This window comes from Spea bombifrons, chromosome 11 (assembly GCF_027358695.1).
Source record: "Spea bombifrons isolate aSpeBom1 chromosome 11, aSpeBom1.2.pri, whole genome shotgun sequence".
Lineage (NCBI taxonomy): Eukaryota > Metazoa > Chordata > Amphibia > Anura > Pelobatidae > Spea > Spea bombifrons.
The window spans coordinates 29,690,878-29,705,107 of NC_071097.1; the positions used below are offsets into that span (position 1 = coordinate 29,690,878).

The 14,230-nt window shown below is 40.6% G+C and overlaps 1 protein-coding gene across 3 annotated transcripts in view; it reads left to right on the forward strand.

Moving 5' to 3' along the window:
• KCNIP2 (potassium voltage-gated channel interacting protein 2) overlaps positions 1-14,230 on the forward strand; it is a 170,782-nt gene that overhangs the window by 134,152 nt on the left and 22,400 nt on the right. The window contains exon 1 of one of the 3 annotated variants that reach the window (XM_053449840.1): positions 96-1,222. The exons of the other annotated variants lie outside the window; for them this stretch is intronic. Within the exon in view, the coding sequence (XP_053305815.1) occupies positions 1,105-1,222 (118 nt within the window). The 5' untranslated portion in view covers positions 96-1,104. Of the gene's footprint in view, positions 1-95; positions 1,223-14,230 lie in introns of those variants that run through there. 3 annotated transcript variants of the gene reach the window in all.

Genomic DNA, 14,230 nt, shown 5'->3' on the forward strand with positions numbered 1-14,230 from the left:
AATAAAAGTCATAGGGAACTACTGTTCTCCCGGCTGTAACCCCACTGCATGTTATTACATCGTTCTATATAAAAGGTGCTGATGCCTTTTTTTTCCCCAGCACTTGAGAAATGAGCTAATTTAAACACTGTTGGATAGATAGAGCTGCGAGGGAGAAATCAGTTGTTTGACCAGTTTTGCATAACACTGACAGCAGAGCCCGAGCAGGGAGGAGTGGAGCTCACACAAGACAAAGCAGGCAACTCTAGGGAAACAGAAGCCACATACTGGGCTCTTTAATGAGTGACTGCGCTTCGGCTACTTGAGATCTCCAGCGTGAGAAGCAGTTGTGGATGAAGTTCTGTAGCTGCACAGAAGCACATAATAGCTTGAAAGCTGCTTTTAGTAAGTTGCGGTGGTGAGGAGGTGCTGGTAGGACCTTCATCCTGCAATCACTCTGGACGTTTTGAGGTCCCAAGGATGTTTTCCAGACCACTCAGGAGCCAATGGAAAGAAAACATTTGATGAGCCTAGAACATGATATGGTATGAGGTGCTTTACAAAGGACAAGATATTTCAGCGGAATAAGAAAAATAAGGACAATCCACTGATTGCAGTAATAAGGAGATGCGGAAGATCATAAGAGATATTTGGAGCACAGAGGATTGCTTGCAAGGTTTTAGAGATTTATAGGCTGTACAACATGCTACAGGTGAGCAGCCTCAGGTCACAGCCTTTCGCAGGTGGCAGAGGAAAGAGTGGTACTCAGCAGAAGAACATCCTAACTGTCCATTAAGATCTCAGGCTGGGTATCCAAGGAGCTCAGGAATGTGAATGAAAAGATAAAAGGAACTGATCATTGATAAAAAAGTGAGAAGATTCCAAAAATCTCACTGGGAACAGTAGATCCATCCAGCAGCTCCTGATTACTCAAGGTGCAACTTGCGGCTGGACATTTAATAACATAGGATGTGGGGTGCATGTTGAAGGAGGCTGTGCGGAACCCTGGGTAAGGGGATCGCATTCCTGCAAGTATCTCCACTTACAAGCTGCACACCGCTGGACAGCGCATGGTGAAGCACAAGGTGCTGGTGACCACTCTGCACCCTCAGGTGTCTGCCCAGAATGATACTTGAGGAGGTGTGGCAGTCAGAGGGGGTCCAAACTCTGGGCATTGTCTTCTTGGTCTTCAGCTCACTTAAATTATTGCACATTCTTGGGATTATTGACTTCTCCGAGGAAGGTAAGATCTGAAGGATCTAATGCGGTGGGAGTTAGTATCAGTACAGTCTAAGGCAATGCATTTGGGCTTCACAGCATATTGTTATGCCGGCTCTTTGTAAATTGTAGATTAAGGAATCTGAGTTTGGGTTAGAATAGCGTTCTAGCCTTCGTCCTGTGTCGGTGACCCTCACAAACAAACCATCGGTTATTTGCGTTGTTGCCCTTGGCAAAGGCTTTCCATCGTTTAAAAGGAATGTTGAAACGTTAGAAGAGACAGGTGTCAGCTAAAGTTCTGTGCTAGAACCTCTGTAGCGTAATGCTAGACTGTATTGTGATCTCTCATGAGTGTAAAGCAGACTGTACGCTGCCACTCCCTGAACTGTCTAATGTATGTAAAATGGACATTTTCTATAGAATCAGAATTTGACTGCAGATAAGAACTATTTGGACATGTTTTGTGCTGTAAAGACTCGAACTTTAATCAATTATTGGTTAAGTTTATGCCTATGTATTGCATATGTAAATTCCCTCACTGTACCATCTGCCACTTCTTCTGGGAGGCTGTTCCACTTATCTGCATAGCTACTGTATCTATATAGTACAGTAATAGGAACCGATGCAAGTGATTACCCTTCTTCGTACCAAAAGGTCTGGCTAGGGACCTTCTATCACAGAGGGACCAGTTTGAATTAGCATGTAATGGTATGCTGCCTCTTGCAGACTATGAATTATAAAGATAAGCAAGGACAGGGACGTAACAATCATGGTCACAGGAGTCGCAACTGCAACCGAGCCCGGCACTCACAACTACTCCCTTTAAAGCCGCTAGGTGTGGGTAATACCCGCAGCTAGCACAATGGTGAGGGTAGCCGTCATCTGATTGGCTGATCTCTCTCCCTGCATGCTGTGTCTGACTGATCCAGCGTGCAGGAAGTGACATCACATCCACGTCCAGCATGCTGGATCAGTCTGCACACAGCCTGGAGGGAGGGAGACACACCACTCATGCGGGTAAGTGGTGTGGGCAGGGGCACAGGCAGGCTGTTTGGGGGCACTGACAAGCTGTTTGGTGGCAAGGATAAAGCTTGTGTTTTCTTTATCTTGTGTCAACTAAAGCCTTTGACCTGTGGCCGCCCGTCTGTAGTATGTTGTGTGGACCACTGCTTGCTGAATCCTTGCATTGTTTTCCCATTTTTTAAATCTCAAGCCCTATATCTCCTTTTTTTTATTAAATCTATAGCTTAAACTCTCTATAGACTGTCTCTAGAGTTTTACACCAGGAGACCAGTCTTGACAATTGAAGCAGTAGGATATTTTGAACAGTCACCAGCCTCTGTTTTCCAAGTTGTTTTGACCACTAGTTACACTGGAGAAACTATCAGTATTTAAACCTAAAGAGCTTGTATTTCCCTCCTCCTGTGATTCTTTGTGAATCCGCTGCCTCAATGGTTAATTAAATATTTAAGAGCGACTCAAAATTGCTTTTGTTGCGTCCTGTTCTTGTTGTAACCCCATCTGTGAATGGAAGATTACATAGCGAGCATGCAGCCCGCTGCTAGAAGAATTCGGATAACTCCAAACTTTTAATATGTCTGAAAGGATGTTTGAGAGATTGTAAGCTCACAAGAGCAGGGCTCTTCTCTTTCTGTACCAGAATGTCATAACTTGCATTAATTTTTTTGTAAAATTGTATGTAATCAGTTTGAATGTTATTCATTTTCACTGACCCCCCCCCATTTCGCTATTACAGTGAGGGGTATTGTAATAAAGCTATGGAATCTGATGGTGCTCTGTAAATTAATGTGATCTAATGTCTATGTCATATGTCAAGCCAGTATGATGGAAATGCACATGTGTTTCATAGGCCATGGTGTTTGGGATAATGGCAAAAAAAAACGTATCTTTTTTCCAAGCATTGTGATCATACCTGGGAATTGTCTAGGTTTAACCTGGAGTCTCCGGGTAAAGCCCTCATTCTTTTGTCTCTTTCTCTGGGCAGGGAATTGGTGTTTGGTCACACCCCATCCTTGCCCACTTAAGACTTTCTGGGGCTAGCCCCACCCACACATGTCTATCCCAACCTCCATCGATTGTTAGCCCCTCCCCTTCATGAAGCCAGTCTTCCAGAAGAGGGAGAGCTCCAGGTAGCCTACCTTGGGAGGTTCCTATGTATAATTATGTTGCTTGCACTCTTGTGGGACAGAGGGTGTATATTCCCAGTTAATATCGTATAACTATACCAGTAACTATACCAGTCAGACAACTGGGACAGAGGTGCCCCTGCAAGATGAGCTTAGGCAGCATAAGACATTATGGTCTATAAAAAAGTGATTTGGGGGCAAAATTTGGTTTTATCTCAATAGCCACAAATTAAACAAAAGTTAATTCGATCACTTTGATTTATAGTTATCCCAGATCCCATAAGCCATGATCACACTTGTTCTGGAATGGTGCGGTCTCAGAGAATCCGAAAAAGTTATATAACATTATATCACACGTCCGATAAATGTCCCAGACCACCATAATAATTTACCATTGACTCACCAGTAATTTTTATTTAACATTGTAAGGGTTTCTAAGAAGAAGATGACATGGTCTCGTTTTTTGTGGGGGGTGTTGACTGGGTACAATGGTTTGCATGTACGTGTACTCAGGTCAACCATTCATTGAATGTGTGAAGTCATAGAGGATGTTTCTTAGACTTTAAAACATGGAACCTGGTGTTTTGTTTTACTTATCCGTGTAAATATGGGTTTATATTGGTAGACTCCTTTAAACTCTATGTTCCTGTGCATTGGTTGATCTAATGGCATGGACTATTGTGTTCCTTCCATCCTTTGAACTTTTTCCCCCATTCAGTTCAGATTTCCTGATGTCCAGGAACTCATTGACTGCTTTTTTCGTGATTACTGGGATATGTTTTCTCATCTGCTTTATTATTTAGCAACAGTGACCAGACTATCTACTGCTAATGCTGCTACTTCTAACGTTTCCGGATGCAAATGAAACATTTAGCTAGTTGGAAAGCCTGTAGGGTCAGAGGAAAGAAATTCTATATCTGCTGTGTCGTGTTTTTGAGAAAAAAAGACTATAAATAGTATAGATCGCCCACTTTGTTGTAAAGTTAAAAAATATGTTTTTAAAAATAATTTTATGCGTCTGTTGGATTGTGAGTTACAAATTTTTTTGTCAACTATAAACTGGAACAAGTACTTACAACTTATAGTATATATCGGGCAACAAAATCTGTTATCAAAGGTGTGTAACTTGCGATGCAGGGCCAACTTTAGGGCTCTTTGTGGCCTCACTGTAATTGTTGTGTTCCCCGATATTGTTCTACGTTTCACCACTGCGATGAAGATAGGTTGGTAAAGGTTTCATCATGTCGGAGTGGCCAATTCTTCTTCTTTCCTGTTCTCCTCTTCCTCATTCTTCTTTCTGCTCCATGATCCGCTTCTCCTGGTGATTCGCTGTGTTACCGTGGCCTTCTGGACCACTTCCACATCAGCGCTGAGCCACGCTACACACCACAGGGATAACTTCTCCCTATTCCTCCAATCTGCGGGAGAGTTCGTCCCCATGGTGTGCGCTGAGGATCCACCATGATGCAGAAGTGGCCCAGAAGGCGGGGGTAACGCAACACATTGCTGGGGGAAGCAGATCTCTGGAGAAGAAAGAACGTTGATACTGAGAACACAGAGAAGGAGAAGAAGCGGAGAACAAGAAGCTGTGAAAAAGGAGACAGAGTAGGTAGGGAGACATTGAGAGAGAATGTGAGAGCGTGATGGAAAATGAGCGCGGAAAACAAAATTCAAACAGTTCTGAGCTTTCAGCTTTGTTTTCTTTTGTTGCGTTGGGCCCTTCCTCGTTTTCGTACGAATCTCAATCCACAAAGCATATTGTTTTATTGTTTTAACATGGAAATAAATGTATCATTTCATGTCTGTACCAAAACAATTGCCAACTTCTGGCCAAGAGGAACCTTTGGTGGCCCGTATAAGTACATCAGTGGCTACGGAAGTGCTAAATTGGGAGACTTTTATAGGTTTCATATCGAGCTCTGAGTTTTCCTTCTTTATTAAATAAAAGCAGGGGTTTTGCCCTCAGCGGGATCGAACACAAACATAATCTCTTCCCGTCTGTGCGTGATTGCTTTCGGCACATGCTGTTCCAATGCCACTTTCATGGTCCGTACCTTACAAAATGCCCTTTGTGATTTGTTTCAGTCCTGGACGGCTCTTCTGTGGAGAACAACAGATTTAGGGTTAAAAATAAAAAAAATAAGTTTACTTCTGTTGAAATAAGGCGTAAGCCTGCAGTGGAGTTTTTAGAGTCTAGCATTAATTATTAAAAATTACAGGGGATGATGGAAATTCAGATGCCTTTGACGACTGTAGGAAATTATCAAAAAAGAACCATTATTTATTGTTATGAGCAGACAGGGTAAGCGTCCTTGGACCGCTTCATCCTGCGTAACAGGATACATTGTCTGGTCTGTTGGAGCCATTTGCAAAACCATTACTGGCAAAATTGGGCTGTAACTCATTATACATTTTGATATAAAGGGCCCAGTCATGATGACAATTAGAAGATCCATTATTTAAGTAGCAAAAAACCCAACATTTTTGCTATCGTAGTTTTTTTCCCCAAGGTTCTTTCTCTTCTAAAAGTAAATGCTTATTAAAAATGTATTGTGAAGGCGGCAGTAATGTTGATACAGCCCTGGCACACGGTAATATTATACAATAGTTCTCCTCTCTCATATATTTCTTTGTTGGCTAGCTCACCTTAGTTTAATATATTATATTAATACTGAACTGATTTTGGGACATAACTATAAGGACGTTTTGGTTGGCTAAAGGATCATCAGCCATTATGTCACCACTTAACTGACCTTAGTCAAATGGGGTCCCTTGGTAGCCAAAATTAGTAAAATCTGGCTACCATACAATAAATGATCTTTTTTTGCCACACTTTCCAGTCTATTACTTTTTTACTATTTTGTATTTAGGTCAAATAGGACAAATAGGTACATAAGAATAGGAAATACTCTGAAAATGGGTTTAGTTGTGTTAAAATAGCGTGATATTTTTGGAAAGTAATTTCACGCTTTCACATATTTGTTAATTAGTAAATTAAAACATGATCTCACAATGCAGCGATTAGCCTTGACTGTGAATTGCAAACTTTTTTCATTGCTAACACTTCTCTAATCTGATTTCTTTTTGGAAGAAAAAAAAAGTATATTTTTGAGATTAAATAATATATGATTTTAATGTGATTTGGAGGGTTAACAAAAGTATAAATGGCATAGGAAATTGGGCCAAAAAAGTGTAGATGACGTGATCCACCACAGGTGAGTATGACATATTATATATATATATGGGCAAAAGCATTGTGACCCCTGACCATTATACCTACAGGGACTTTTATGACCTCACATTTTAAATACATAGACATTAATATGTAGTTAGTCCCGTTTTGCAGCTATAGCAGCTTTCAGCCCTTTGGGAAGGCTTTCCACACGATTTTGTGGGCTTCCCTTCCATGACAAAGAGGAAAGTGACCCGGAGACCAGCAAAAACAGCTTTTAACCCAGAGACTCCAGGTGAAACCCAGGAGTATGCCCATTCCTAACTCTTCCAAGTGAAATATTCCTAAAACCTTTTCCTCGGATATATTTTACACAATCATGCTGCCACCTAGCGAAGCTGCATGGGTCATCTAAGTGACTCCACTGTCCTGGGACATTTTAAAGTTGGGAAGTAGCCAACAGCATATAGATGTAATCAAAATGTCTTTTTAATGGTATAATTCAGTACATAATTTAATTAAAGTGTAAAGCGCCACGTAATATTTTAAGAAGTGTCTTTAAAAGGTCCATTAACATCGACCCCTTAACCTTCTGTGTCCCCAAAGACTCCCCTACTCTGTGTTACCCAAATGATTAATATGAAGACACACAACTCAAGATCACCATGCTTTAAATGCAATTCCGTCCTTGGAAAATGAAGTTTACTCTGCTTTACAACAAAATGCACGGATGACAGCGTGATTTCATTTACCTAATGAAAGGGCTTTCTCTGTAGAAGGTGGGCTTTCACAATGCAACGCGGCTGACGTTTGATGCATTTCAATTAGTTTGAAGGTTATTGCTATAAACTATCAGAGAAAATGAACCTTGTAGGATAAACTCTAATCCCAGCCGGCAGGCTTCTGATGCTTCCAGCACTTGTATGGCTGGCGGGGTTTGCTGGATGAATTGGAGAGATTAGATTCTGGGATTTCTCATTGAAAATCCAAGTTTAAAAAAAATAGATGCCTAATACTAAGTTGCCAGAGAACATCTGCAGTGAATCCACTACAGGCATTTGAAGAATTGGATCATTATTATTATTATTATTGAAGCAGCTGGTTAGATCTGATAGGATTTTCTGTTGTATTATGGCATTTGTTCCCCAAACAGCCTGCCCTATTCTAAAATCCATAACCATCCTCATTCCTGTGAAATCTGCAAAGAAAAGGCACAGTAAGTTGTAACATCTTGTCGTTATTGATGTTTATTGATTCATCTTTTAATAACGCTGCTCCTCGGAACCGATGTATTATAGTGAGCAGTCACATTGTTACCTACTGGTTCTTATCCGGCGTCCGCTTCGGGGAATATAAGAATTTAGAATTACCCGCAGAATAAAAGAAGGATTTTAGGATAGTTAGGGAATACCTAAGGGGAATGGAAGGACTGCAGTACCCAGAAAGATTATCAGAATTAGGGTTATTTAGTTTGGAGAAAAGACGGCTTAGGGGGGACTTAATAACTATGTATAAATATATAAGGGGGCAGTACAGAAATCACTCCCAGGACCTATTTATACCCAGGACTGTATCTATAACAAGGGGACATCCTCTACGGCTGGAGGAAAGAAGGTTTCTACACCAGCACAGACGGGGGTTCTTTACAGTAAGAGCGGTGAGACTATGGAACTCTCTGCCAGAGGAAGTGGTAATGGTAAACTCAATAAAAGAGTTTAAAAGGAGCCTGGACGTGTTTCTTGAAAGCAATAATATCACAAGTTATGGATAGTAGATTAATAGGGACAGAACGTTGATCCAGGGATTTATTCTGATTGCCATATTTGGAGTCGGGAAGGAATTTTCCCCCTGGTATGGGGCAATTGGCATCTGCTTCATAAGGGTTTTTTGCCTTCCTCTGGATCAACACGGTAGGGACACAATATGTATATAGGTTGAACTTGATGGACTTTGGTCTTTTTTTCAACCTTATGAACTATGTTACCTTATTCAAGTGCAACAAAATATATGTTGGGGTGTCTTTTGGCACCATGTTTGATTTTCCAATGTGTAGTTGTGTCTGGCTGTTGTGTTGTATAGGGAATGACTACAAATCCAAATGGGAATGAGTGATGTACCCTGCAGTGGTTTGAATTTTCAGCACTTTGGACAATACAAAATAATAAAAAAGTTAACGTAATGTGTGTTAGTTATTCTTTGTGTAAGATGCTGAGTTTTCAGTTCCACTTGAGAGGTAGATATGCCCGCACATTGATCTGTGGCATTTTGTCATTTCAAAATTCCAATTAGGACAATATATGCAAGTCTTTAAAAGGACAGTAAATTCGGAATCGCTAGAAACCGGAGCACGTACCTGTTACACGTCCGACAGAACTGATCCTTAATGCTGCCTGTGTCCCAAAGAGCTGAGACCAACTTACTGCTCTTCTACCTTTAAGGGACCTTTCAGCGCCCTCGTTCAACCCCACTAATGAAGAATGCATATTAAGGTACTTTGTAAGTGTATGTAGTATACCAAGTATAAAATGCATAATTGTGAAAAAAAATATTGAAATGCACCTTTATGAGAAGCTGCACATTTGCCACAATTTCACTATTTTCACTTCCGTTCTGGCTGCCTACTGGCAGGAAAGTGCTTCCACTGAAATCAATGCGCAGGCAATGGGGGTCTCATTGGAACCCCCTGAAACTCTTGTCCAAGCCAGCACTGGTTTGGTCGTGAGTATAGTGTGCCAAACGCATCAACTGCAAGCCAAGAAGCAGGTGGTGAGGAACGAGCTTTCTACATGAGCTGACACTCAGCTATCGTATGAATTAAGGTGCATACAATGGCTGGAGTGTCCGCTTAACCAAATCGTAATACAAGGCAGAAACCAGCACCTTTCCTAAGTTCCTTCCTCAGCGTAGGTTGGAATTTTACTCCAAAATTCCTCCATCTATGAATTTATTAACCATTTATTAATTTAGGTCTTATAAGGAACCGCCATCTATCTATATAGGGCTTGTCATGAGAATTTACTGTCCCTTTAAATAGTAAATATGTGTTAATAACAGCCATGTATGTATTCAAATGGGGTTCCCTTTACGTTTTTCCCCAAATTTTAGTAAATCCAGAAAATCCAGCGGATACACAGAAGAGAAATGGGTATCACATGGTTAAGGAATTCCAAGTATTATGAGATATATTGTTTTTCTTAAAAAAGAATTAAGTGGGCAGATTAGTTGAGACATATTTTTATCTATCATAATGATCACAACCTACGCTATCGATTTGCCTTCATCGAGTCTAAGGCTTGAAAGTAGAAACTTACTTAGTGCTCTCGTATTTCAGCTCTTTGTAAATAAATAATAATAATCATCATTTAGGATATGAGAAACTGTACAGACAACAATAGCATCGATTTTTACGTCTGGATCTTCTTTCGGTCTGATTACCATGGAAAATACGCTTAATATTTCATTTGGCATTCTAAAAATCAAACTATAATTAATATCGTGGAATTAACCCTTTCCGTGCAAGAGGAATCTGTCATGTGTTGCAATGATTTCCAATGCAAATGTGGACAAACTACATAGCGGGTACAAAATACGACTTTTTAACATGAAAAAAGCCAGGACAGCAAAAATATCAAATATATCCATTGTTTTTTTATGCATGAAAAATGTACTGCTATTTAAATATACATTTTTAAATGTCGCATGCCAATGTGATGACTTGAGAATATGTTTATTGTTAAACAACATGCAATTTATTAATTGTTTGGTCCTTTCTTAATTGTTCTTTCCCCGATTATGTGTGTACATTAGTTTCTTGTTGGTCTTTCTTGTTTTTGGTTTTAATTTTAATTTATTTTGTTATTATTATGATTATTACTTGATTGTTTCCATGTGTAATTGGTCCAGTAATTCCGTACAGTTTTGTTATTCCATCCTCCATTAATTAGTTTCAGATGGTATTGGGTTTCAAATTATATATTTTTTTAAAAACACATTTTTAAAAATATTATATATATTAATATATATAGATATATATATATATATATATATATCTATATATATTAATATGATTTTTTTTTGGCCATAACAGCGAGTTGCATTATAAATAAGGTGAATAGTATTGAGCCTGACCAAGGGTTTTAGAAATTGTAATCAGCCTGCTTGCGTTGCAGTTTTTACAACCCTTATAAAATATTTAAAAGAAATATCTTATAAACCACCCCACTGTGTATTTAAAATGTTAACACAACGTGTAAGCAATTTTGTGATTGACTGATTAAAAATATAAATAATTAATAATAATATTTTTGGGACGAGTGACATAATCCTGTAATAACTATAAGAGTAGGATAGGGGAAGAAACAGCAATCTTGTGTAGAACTGATGGCCCTTAAACTGTGAAATAAAATATTTATTTGTGTGTAGATATAAGATATAAGGAAACACTCAAATGTTATAGAGACTCAAACATTACACAGGGGGCTAAGATGCTACTTTACCAACCTTATAATCCTCGCTATTCAAAAGAATATTTCTATCTAGAGCTTTGGCAATTGTATAGAGAGACCAAGGACTGTCTTGACAGGTGAGACCAGAAGGATAGAACAAACTATAATGTAACGCTAGGTCAACACTTTTCTAATTATTAGCGGTTAATACTGGACTGGCTAACAGATACAGAGAATGTGACGTCAGATAAGAACCGCTCACCTGTCTGGTCTTCTCATTTTCCTGATGTAGAGGCCTTAATCAGTTGTTGGCCTTAGATTTAGGAACCATATGCATACCTGGGAACTATCCGGGTCAAGACCTGAATCCTCCGGGTCGCAGGGAGGATTCCCTTTAAATGGGGGTGTTTCCCGCTACTGTCAGTGGGACCCCCCTGACGCTAGAGGGAAGTCCCACTGATGTCAGTGGGAGCTCCCACCGACGTCACGGGACCGGCCACTGACATCAATGGGTGGTCCTGGTCCCGTCCCGCAAGGGAAGACTCCGGGTCGCCGGAGTCTTGATGTTCCCAGGTATGACCATATGCCTATCCAATGCATGTTTCAGTAAATCTCTACCACTTCTGCTGAGAGACTGTTCCACTTCTTGTGTCCAGATTTGATAAGCGCAAGGTGTTAGTGTAAGTTACTTTTAGGTATACTCTATATACAGCAATGCTTCCAACAATATGTAAATGAAGTATTATTATATGAATATTAACATATTATTATTATAATTATTTTATTACTATTATTATACTCTACGGAAAGTATCATTATCTGTATTGCTCCTTTACAAACATCCAGTGTAGTTACAATAGCCTATAAGCTATGTTTTTAAAGTTAAATAATGCTATAGAGAAATATCTCAAACTGCTGCTCCGTTAGTTTGTCAGCCAACGAATTCTAAGGAAGAAGAGCAGCATCTTTCACTGTTTTTTCCCAGCAATTTACCAAAGCGTTAGAAAGATCTTGGTTATTTGGTAAATGTCTGAGCTTTTTTTGTATATTCACACAGATACGTGGAGCAACGCTGTACATTTTTAGGTGACTTTATTACTTCCATACAATGCACAGATGCCTTTACTTAAAGATTCTTAGTTAGGAAGCTAAAACTAGGGTGAGTCGTCTTAAATGTAGGACGAGCGCTGGCTGCGGGCCCGTAAATGTACATTTTCTTTATAATACTTGTAACCCTTTTTTTACCTTGCTCCGTTGTCAGGCTGGTAGTTACAAATTTCAGTGACGCTGGTGACAGGAAACCTGAGCCTCCGCAATTGCTGGGAGATCGGGACATCTTCTTTCTTTATGCAGTGCCTCCACTCAGTGATTTGTACTATGTTGAGTAGGGGAACCCACCCACTGAGAAATGGCCCCTTTCACACAAGAAAATAACACACACAACTAAAATGCAAATTATTTATAGACTATATTGAAATAAACAGGAATTATAATATGAAGACCCAGCTGCTGTGCCTATGCAGTTCAGTTCTAGCAGTGGGTGAACAGTCCTGAGAATATATATATATTTAACACAGATAACTGCCAACACCCGCTCCCCCACCCCAAATGTAGGTATTCTTCCCACCCAGATGTCCCAGTGTTGGTGCACTGTTGGGGCCCTTGATGCAGGTAGCGCTACCCGGGGAGAAAAGTATATATATATGTTGATATATATTAGTTAAGTACCTCTCCTTAGTGTCTTCAAGCAGCTCTGGGATGCTGCCCCTTTAACCTCCTGGCTGAGAGTATAACTGTCTTCCCACACAGATGTCTGTCTGCAGCTCTGCTTTCACCTCACTGGTACAGGATGCAGGACTTGGACGCTCTGGGTACTTGCAGTCTCTCACTCTCACTCAGGAAGCATACAGCACCATGCTGTATTCGCTGCACACTTCTACTTCAATGTACTGTTTGGATGTCAGCAGTACACACACTAAAGGCAGCAGGCTTATTTCAGGCCTACTTACAGGGAGGACAGTCTGTCTCTCTTCCTCCTTCACTCCCCTGCTTAGCTCTGCTCTTCCAGAAGTTTCTTCCTAGACCCTCTCCTCTGATAGGCTGAGAAACATTCCCTAGCTTAGGCAAACTGACATATGTCCCATTGAGATACTGATTGGCTCAGAGGAGACAAGTAACCTGGTGCTGGAAGGAAAGGTCAGTATCCATGACAACCCAGCTGTAATGTTATTAGACAAAATAACTGCACTGGGTTACACCCTCCGCCTCGAAAAAAAATATCCTGCCTCCCACTGGCAGGAACAGAACATCCTAGCAAAGTATAAAACAGTAAAACACAACATGGTACGTGATACACGAACAGCGACTTAGAACAGTAAAGCACTCTCACCAAGAATTTCGGTTAGGGCGTGCAACACATTTATCAATTTATTGTACATGGGTTGGGACTGAAAGTAGGTGGGTTCCCCAATGTTGTCATATGTTAGAAACCTCGGTGGCCTTCTATTTCTCCTGCTGCGACCCAGATTCCTCTGAGGAAGTCCTCTGGTATCTTCAGCACAAGGTCTTCCCCTTGCACTGTTGGGGAGGGGTCCAGTCGCTTGAGGCTCTGGTTCTCCCATAGTACTTAAGTCTCTTTCAGAGGAACCTGGGACAAAGCTAGGGCTTTCAGGATTCAGACAATTTGGAGGAGAATCGTGGACAGAAGGTTGGGGTAAAGTCCACCAGTCTTGTTCACAGCCAGATTCAGCAGCTCCTCTGCTAACAGGAACAACTCCACTAGAACCTTCTCCAGGGTCAATTGTTGATGGAGGTTGCATACTAGGGCCCTCATTTCCATTACTCTGACTATTTTCAGGAAAAGCCACAGGTAATAAGTGATTCCTGTGCCATGCCTTTATCCGGCCTTCAGGCCCCTTGATTCTGTACACGGGAATCCCTGGGATCTTGGAAACAACTTCAAACAAGATGTCTTTCCAACGGTCAGCCAACTTGTGTTTTCCTGGAATGCCTAAATTTCTCAGTAGGACTTTGTCTCCAGGCTGAATGTCCTTATAACGTACTTTAGTATCATACCTTTGCTTGTTATCTTCATTCAGCTTGGCTGTGGCCTGCTCAGCCAACCCATAAGCCTTTTGTAAGTTCTCCTTTAATTGCCTGACATATCGGTAGTGAGATCCATGGTTCATTCCATCTGAGGACACTCCCAGACGGATGTCAATGGGCAATCTTGCTTCTCTTCCAAACATCAAAAAATACGGGGAGAAGCC